Source organism: Procambarus clarkii, unplaced genomic scaffold, assembly GCF_040958095.1.
Source record: "Procambarus clarkii isolate CNS0578487 unplaced genomic scaffold, FALCON_Pclarkii_2.0 HiC_scaffold_100, whole genome shotgun sequence".
NCBI lineage: Eukaryota > Metazoa > Arthropoda > Malacostraca > Decapoda > Cambaridae > Procambarus > Procambarus clarkii.
This window is the reverse complement of record NW_027189133.1, coordinates 2,485,120-2,494,145: the sequence shown is the minus strand read 5'-3', so window position 1 is coordinate 2,494,145 and position 9,026 is coordinate 2,485,120. Positions and strand designations below refer to the sequence as shown.

The 9,026-nt window shown below is 46.7% G+C and overlaps 1 protein-coding gene across 1 annotated transcript in view; it reads right to left on the bottom strand.

Moving 5' to 3' along the window:
- Nucleotides 1-372: 372 nt before the first annotated feature.
- LOC138360195 (high mobility group nucleosome-binding domain-containing protein 5-like) overlaps nt 373-9,026 on the bottom strand; it is a 27,401-nt gene continuing 18,747 nt past the window's right edge. Inside the window, exons 2-3 of the mRNA XM_069320139.1 lie at nt 7,076-7,324; nt 373-387 (exon numbers count right to left, since the gene is read on the bottom strand). Of these exons, the coding sequence (XP_069176240.1) occupies nt 373-387; nt 7,076-7,324 (264 nt within the window). The remainder of the gene's footprint in view (nt 388-7,075; nt 7,325-9,026) is intronic.

Here is a 9,026-nt window from a genome sequence, read left to right as displayed (position 1 = left end):
GGTTGGGGTTGTGGGGGGTGGGGTTGGGAGCGTGGAGTCGCTTGTGCATCCATGGAAAACATGTATGTTTACTATATTCCCCCACACTGAGACTCGTCTCCTGTCCCATGTGGCAAATCAATGCACCTCACAACCCCATAACAATCAACAAACAAAAAAACATACATGCACCAGTTCTCTGTTTGTTCTTATATATTTCGAAACTAAGAAAAGAAAAGTTTCTATCCAGCGAACCGCCATACATCAACGCGTTGTTTAGACAAGGCGCTGACAGGTGTCTTTGTCACCCCAGACCCCAGGCGAAATGAATGAAATTCTTTGCACTCGTTACAGGTGACCCACATTCGGCATTAAAGAGATGAAAGATAGAGTTTACTCTACTGAATACTATGACAAAAAGGGATTACCATAAAAAATTCAAATAATATATTTTACGTTAAATAAATTTAGTTACGTTAATTGAATGGCTATATTCGAGAAACAACTTGCTATGCGCTTGGGCGAGATGGTGCTAGAATAATTTTAAAAACTTAGCATTGAACTCTGTGTCGAGTCAACCCGCAAAATAAATACAGACTCTAATGCCAAATTCGCTTAAACGCTTTAAATTACAATTTTTAATTTACAACTTTTAAACTAGCATAACGTTAATAGCCCGCAATAAAGAAGAAAACTAACACATGGGACATGCATTTGTCACGCTAATCCAAATTTCTGCCAAAATCTGAGGTTTGCAACCAAACTGGACTCAAACTGAGGTTTGGACAACCAAACTTAAAAATTCTATCTCCCAAAACGGGGGAAACGCGTTAAAATCGATAAAAAAGCAAATATTTCTCCTAACCGGCGAAGTGTACTGAACAACACTGAACGAACTTGCATTGATTACACACACGATTCGAATTTTCCGCAATTAACCCGAAATTGCAGCCCAGTGGACTTGGAAAAAATTCGCACACGGCTTCTGCACCGCACCACGACCACGTGTAAGCAAAACCGCAGCACCACACGACGAAAATCTTAATTCTAGCTATCTATCCTAGGAACACACAAATATACTAAGGGGGAAAACTTAAAAATATTAAGAGGAACTTCATATATAATTTAAGGAACTCGATTTAACCTATAGCTTTTCCCTACCCATTAACCAATTGTCCGAATCCTAGTGACCCTGACCACTGGATCAACCCCGTACAGAAAGCTGCATGCACGAGAATCGCTATGACTAGATCTGAATCGACAATGACTAGTGTGCGATCACTAGTCATCTATCCGGTTGCCAACCACGTTACTCACTCATCCCTAAATAGCCGGGACCATCTTCATGAATTAACCGTAACACCTAGCTTTAGGGTCGTCCACACTTGCCCGCCCGCAGACCCTTACAGTACCCTCGTGGCGTCCAACAAAAAACACTGCCCCTGACAGTTCAACCCAGAACTACTGTCATATGTGGCATCCACATGAAACCCTTACATTAATTGGAGGAGGTCGAGTAATATACCTTGTCCACTCAATGTAGGTGGTCCTCAACTTAACTGCCTAACTTAACAGCCTAACTTAAAACTACCAGCACTCCACGAGGCTATAGAATCGCCTACTCTATGCAAATCACACTACATATGCTTCCTGCGAACTTAACGCGTAGCCCCCGGCTGATCTCTGACCATGCAGCATGACCTAACGGAAAGACGCGTGAGGCTTCAATAATTTTTAAGAAATTATTGAAACTCCGCTGCCTACCATTGTAACACGGGACTGTATTGGTTCTACTCTGTCCACCATCCTGCCCGTGAAGATGCTTACTGGCGTGGTCTTAGCCATTTGATCGGCTAAGCTTCTACAGACACGTGACGTCGCACCAGGTTTTCTAGCAAACTCAAGGGATCCCTTTACGCCGCCACAACCAGACCATTAACCTGAAGCGTCAATCAGTTGGGGTCTGGACCAATTAATCGATCATGACAACCTTGGGGCTTGATCCCCAAATTACGTGGAAAAGGGGGAAGAATCTACATTAAGTGTGAGAATTATAGCAACAAAAGAGATAAATAAACTCTTAACCTTTGTTAGGCTTGCGGCCCAACTAAAACTTTAGACTCCTGGAGACCACGTGACCAGGACATGGACACATTCAAAAATGGAAATAATAAAATACAAATAACAAGCTAATTATTTGGTTGAACTCTTTTAAACTGAAGGTAATTGCACAGGCATCTTAGGGAAAAGTTATTTCCAATTACAATATGGCTATTTGACCTTTGAGAATTACTAACTGTGGAAGGCTTTGGTGACCCTTGACCAGGGTCGCCAAAATTAATCCATGTCAGAGGCTAGTCCTAACTAGTGATGTCACTGAAGGTGACTTATTCAGTATTCTGACTATTGAGAATACTCTTGATACTGGAACAGGAATTCTATTGTATACAATATGAATGAAGACTTGAATTTCTCTAAATTTCTGAATTCTGTAAAATAATTCATTATACGTTGCTTAAGACAGAGGCTTTTGTAATCCTAACCGCTAATCCCAGGAGAGATACTCCATGGTTCCCGAGTCAGGTCAACTACCGCCTGACTCCAATTCTTGTACAAGAGCGTATACCACTGCATCCCCTACAATTACTTATTTTAAAACAACTTCAGTTACACTCCTTCCTCCTCCTCCTTCCGCTTCGCCCTCTTCCTCCTCCTCCTTCTGCTTCACCCTCCTCCTCCTTCCTTCCTTCTCGCCCTTTTAATCTTCCTTCCTTCCTCCTTACCCTCCTCCTCCTTCCTTCCTTCGTCCTTTCCCTCCTCCTCCTTCCTTCCTTCCTCCTTTCCCTCCTCCTTCTTCCTTCCTTCTCGCCCTCCTCCTCCTCCTTCCTCCTTGCCCTTCTCCTCCACCTTGCAATGCTCCTCGTCCTGCCTTCTCGCCCATTTCCTCCTCCTTCCTACTTGTGAATAGTATATGAAGAGAATAGTATATATAGAATAGTATGAAGAGAATAGTATTCTCTTCATCCTCCTTGCCCTGCTTCTCCTCCTGGCCCTGTTCCTTCTCCTTCCTCCTTGCCCTGCTCCTCCTTCCTCCTTGCCCTGTTCCTCCTCCTTCCTCCTGGCCCTGTTCCTCCTCCTTCCTCCTGGCCCTGTTCCTTCTCCTTCCTCCTTGCCCTGTTCCTCCTCCTTCCTCCTGGCCCTGCTCCTCCTTCCTCCTTGCCCTGTTCCTCCTCCTTCCTCCTGGCCCTGTTCCTCCTCCTTCCTCCTGGCCCTGTTCCTTCTCCTTCCTCCTTGCCCTGTTCCTCCTCCTTCCTCCTGGCCCTGCTCCTCCTCCTTCCTCCTGGCCCTGTTCCTTCTCCTTCCTCCTTGCCCTGCTCCTCCTTCCTCTTCACCCTTCTCCTCCTCCTTCCTCCTCGCCCTCCTCCCCCATTCCTCCACGCCCTCCTCCTTCTTTCTTGTTGTAAACTTCCAACAATTATTTCGCATCCTTACTACAATAGGATGTATTTCCTGTATTAGGCTTCTTAATCATTCAATACTCATTTAATAATCCTTAGTACAATGGGATGTATTTCCTGTACTAAGTGTAATAATTAACTAACACTATTAATCCGTAGTTTAGCATCACTGAATTCATTGCATTAGGATGTGGAGCGTCATATAATTTTCCTTAGAATCGTGGAAATGTTGCGTCAGTCAGCTAGCCACCAGAAACATTTCATATTAACATACCCAGTACAATCTAGCCTTATTTTGTCTTTTAATAAGGATAAGCATTTATTATTTGATTCACTTTTTGTTAATAAATTTATCATTGTTTACGGGAATTAATTTATGCGGCCACGATTTGCTGTGTCAGTGAATATAATGATAAATTGTATCTCCACTCCAGACCTTTTCTCGTTCATTTAATATCGTCTAAATTAATTGATTACATCACGAGAAAAGAGGAGTCGCCACATAATACATTTATTGTGACGTAAATGTTTGTCACAACGCATTTCCCTCCATATAATTTATGCTCGGAACCCCTACTGGGAGCTATGCGCATGCGCGACTTTCGAGCAGGAAGGGAGAGAATTCGCCATACTGGCAAGAGAGACACACGAGACAACCGCCGTTGTATAGGTGTTCTGAAGTCTGCTTATCAAGATTAGTCATAATTTAGGATCATCTGGCCATCTACAGACTGATCCGGCAACTTCAATCTTACGGACACCACGTTCGGCAGGGAAGATAAGTATCCTTAATTGTTTTTAGAGGCCTTTAAAATAGAATTAGGTTACCTCCCTGTTCGTTACGATGTTTGGCGACACCAAAACCTACGTAAGTGTACGGATAGTCCCCGGATCCATTTAGAATTTACTAATATAGAATGATTCTAGGTTTGGAGTGGAATTTACATAATATATGCATTTCAGCTGGAGTACCAGTGTAGGCGAGACCGCAGCGTCCGCTACGGTCACGTGTTTCAAGGATCATTATCTCAGGATTGATTCCAGACTGTTGTAGAGATTGGACGTCAACTACGTTCCTCTGTCACAGCTGAGATTTAATTAGTTCTTATTGTAGATAGTTCTCTCTCAGTGTAAGAATCATACATACTATATTGCACTGATTATTTATTATTAATCTTTATCGTGCAGTAGTATTTTTTGCATTACATTTTATTTAATCTACGTGTATGCATATTATCATTATTATAATCATATAATATATGTTTCACGTAGACTAACCTCATAGAAAACCCCACAAAATGTGTCATGAGAAGCTGGTTCTAGCATGTATAGAATTTACAGTCACTGCAGAATAGAATATTAACTAATTACACATGATCATAGAGATCCATGTCACTGGTTCTCTCATGTAACAGCACATTCTGGTCATTCCAGCTATCTCAGATTTAATCTTTATTTTGCATTTATAGAATTATACATTTATTAGAATTAAACTAGAGCCATATTTCCCCACACTCCATGCGCTCCTCCTTCCTCCTCACCCTCCTCCTCCACCACCTCCTACTTCCTCCTCGCCTTCCTCCTCCTCCTCCTCCTTCCTCCTCACCGTCCTCCTCCTGCTCCTTCCTCCTCGCCCTCCTCCTCCTCCTCCTTCCTCCTCGCCCTTCTCCTTCCTCCTTCTCCTCCTTCCTCCTCGCCCTCCTCCTCCTTCTTCTCCTCCTCCTTCCTCCTCTTTCCTCCTCGCCCTCCTCCTCCTCCTTCCTCCTCGCCCTCCTCATACTCCTTCCTCCTCCTCCTCCTCCTACTCAATCCTTCCTTCCTCCTCGCCCTCCTTCCTCGATGCCCTCCTCCTCCTCCTTGCCCTACTCCGCCTCATAGCCACCCTTGCCCTGCTCCTCCTCCTTCCCAATCGCCCTCCTCCTCCTTCCTTCTCGCCCTGTTCTCCTCCTTCCTCTTCGCTCGCCTCCTTCTCATTCCTCCTCCCCCTCCTTTCCTCCACGCCCTCCTCCTCCTCCCCCTTCTTCTTTCCTCCTCGTCCTCCTTCTCCTCCGCCTTCCTCCTTGCCCTCCTCCCCTTTGCCCTCCTCCTCCTTGACCTACTCCTCCTCCTTCCTTCTTGCCCTGCTCCTCCTCCTTCCTGATCGCCCTCCTCCTCATTCCTCCTCGCTCTGCTTCTCCTCCTTCCTCCTCGGTCTGCTCCTCCTCCTTCCTCCTTGCCGTCCTCCTCCTCCTTCTTCCTGGCCCTTCTCCTCATTCTCCTCCTTCCTCCTCATCCTCCTCCTTACTTCCTCCTCGCTCTTTTCCTCTTCCTCCTTCCTCTTCGCCCTTCTCCTCCTCCTCCTCCTCCTCCTCCTCCTTCCTCCTCGCCCTCCTCCTCCTTGCCCTCATCCTCCTTTCCCTGCTCCTCCTTGCCCTACTCCTCCTGGCTATGTTCCTCCTCCTTGCCCTGCTCTTTTTCCTTCTTCGTTCCCCTGCTCCTCCTCCTTTCTCCTCGCCCTCCTCCTCCTCCTTCCTCCTTGCCCTCCTCCTCCTCCTTCCTCCTCGCTCCTCTCCTCCTTCTCCTCGCCCTCCTCCTCCTAATTACCCTCCTCCTCTTCTTTCCTTCCTCCTCGCCCTCCTTCTCCTCCTCCTCCTCCTTCTGTCCCACTCTCCCAGCTCCTCCTCCTTCCTTCCTCCTCGCTCTCCTCCTTCCTCCTTGCCCACATCCTCCTTCCACCTTGCCCTGCTCCTCCTCCTTGTTCGTTGTCCTGCTCCTCCTACTTTCTCCTTGCCCTTCTCCTCCTCCTTCCTCCTTGCCCTCCTCGATCTGCTTCTCCTCTTTAATCCTCGTCCTCTTCCTTCCTCCTCGCCATCATCCTTCTCCTTCCTCCTCACCCTAATCCTCCTCGCCCTCCTCCTCCTCGCAATCCTCTTCCTCCTTCCTCCTCGCCCTCCTCCCCCTTGCCCTCCTCCTTCCTCCTCAGTCTGCTCCTCCTCCTTCTTCTCTGCTGTCCTCCTCCTTCCTTCCTCCTCGCCCTGCTTGTCCTCCTTCCTCCTCGGTCTGCTCTTCCTCCTTGTTCGTTGCCCTGCTCTTCCTCCTTCCTCCTTTCCCTGCTCCTCCTTCCTCCTTGCCCTGCTCCTCTTCCTTCTTCCTCGTCGCCCTCCTCCTCCTCCTCCTCCTTCGTTCTCGCCCTCCTCCTCCTTCTTCCTCGCACTCCAAAACCTTCCTCCTTCCTCCTTGCCCTCCTTCTCCTCCTTCTTCTCCTTCTTTCTTCCTCGCCCTCCTCCTCCTCCTTACTTCCTCCTTGCCCTCCTCCTCCTTTTCCTTCCACCTCGTCCTTCCTCCTTGCTTTGCTCCACCTCCTTCCTCCTTGCCCTGCTCCTCCTCCTTCCTTCTCCTCCTCCCTCCTTGCCCTGCTCCTCCTCCTTCCTTCTCCTCCTCCCTCCTTGCCCTGCTCCTCCTCCTTCCTCCTCGTCCTCTTCCTTCCTCCTTCCTCCTAGCCCTCCTCCCCTTCCTTCCTTCTCGCCCTCCTCCTCCTCCTCCTTCCGCCTCGCCTTCCTCCTCCTCCTCCTTGTTCCTCGCCCTTCTTCTTCTCCTTTCCCTCCTCCTCCTTCCTCTTCGCTCTCCTCCTCTTCCTTCCTCATCACCCTAATCCTCACCCTTCCTCTTCTCCCTCCTCCTTCTCCTTCCTCCTCGCCCTGCTCCTCCTCCTTCCTCCTCCTCCTCCTCCTTCCACCTAGCCCTCCTCCTTCATCTTTGCTATTCTCCTTCCTTCCTCCTCGCTCTCCTCTTTCCACCTCGTCCTTCTGATTCCTCCCTCCTTGCCCTCCTCCTCCTTTTACTTCTTCCTCGCCCTTATCCTCCTCCTTCTTTCCTCCTCTTCCTCCTTGCCCTCCTTCTCCTTCCTCCTCGCCCGTAAAATGTGTTTACACAGTAAACACATTTACACAACACATGTGCATGACACAGAAATAAGTCAGCAGTTTCTAGTACCTGCACACAAATCTGAATCTCAATATACCATAATAATCACAAGTTAATATATATTTGTGAGATAAAAATGTTGGACAGGAGTCAATCCATTTGACGACCGTCAGTGGGAAAGACGGGATATAAAATCTCAAGTTCAATACTGAAGGTGCAACTTACAAGAGATATTATGGGTACCTGTTATGTTTCTCTGCAGAAGCTGGTGAGCGAGCCGGGTGTGTCCTCCTTGTGTCACGTTCCTCCATGCTGACTCAGGAGAGTGCCAGGCTGTTACCAGAGAAAACAGTATTACATGTGATAATACAGGAAAACAATTTTATGATAAAACACATGAAGACAATGTTATTAGACATAATGTCAACATATCCTAATTAAACCTCGTGTCACCATTTCTAAATTTTCGTCATTTGAAACATCATAATGTTGTTCCTCACCTCTTAAATATTTCCTACTTGCTTTTCCTCTCAATACTTCTCCTTCACATATGTCCTATTCATATTATTCCTTGAATATTTGTGTTTTACACCATGTTCCTTGTAGAGATGTCTACTACCTCTAGTTCCCCACAGGTTTGTGTTCTACATGTTCCTTGTAGAGATGTCTACTACCTCTAGTTCCCCACAGGTTTGTGTTCTACATGTTCCTTGTAGAGATGTCTACTACCTCTAGTTCCCCACAGGTTTGTGTTCTACATGTTCCTTGTAGAGATGTCTACTACCTCTAGTTCCCCACAGGTTTGTGTTCTACATGTTCCTTGTAGAGATGTCTACTACCTCTAGTTCCCCACAGGTTTGTGTTCTACATGTTCCTTGTAGAGATGTCTACTACCTCTAGTTCCCCACAGGTTTGTGTTCTACATGTTCCTTGTAGAGATGTCTACTACCTCTAGTTCCCCACAGGTTTGTGTTCTACATGTTCCTTGTAGAGATGTCTACTACCTCTAGTTCCCCACAGGTTTGTGTTCTACATGTTCCTTGTAGAGATGTCTACTGCCTATAGTTCCCCACAGGTCTGTGTTCTACATGTTCCTTGTAGAGATGTCTACTACCTCTAGTGTTCCGTTGGTATGTGTTCTACGTGTTCCTTGTAGAGATGTCTCCTACCTCTAGGTCCCCGTAGGTTTGTGTTTTACAACATCTTCCTTTTGGAAATGCTTCCTACGTCTGGTTTCTTACGTCTGGAGGAGGCATGGTCGACGACTGGGCCGCGGGGACGCTAAGCCCCGAAACTACCTCAAGGTAAACCAACCACTTCAAGGTAAGTCAATCACCTCAAGGTAACCCCCATAGGCTTGCTACAACATCTACCAATAATAAGAGATGTTTCCTACGTCTGATTCCCCATTGGCTAGTGTTCTACAACATCTACCATGTACAGATGTTTCCTACATCTGGTTCCCCCGTAGGCTTGTGTTCTACAGCATGTTCCATGTAGAGATGTCTCCTACCTCTCAGTCCTAATACCTCTGTTCCTGAATTACTGTTTTTCAGTTTCGCATTGTAACATCTTTCTCAATACTTTCTCACAATGCCAGTTCACCTGGCAAAAAGACTCAATGAACTCCTAACTCCATACACTCCAAGTAAGTATAGTCTACAATCATCAGCAGATTTCCTAGAA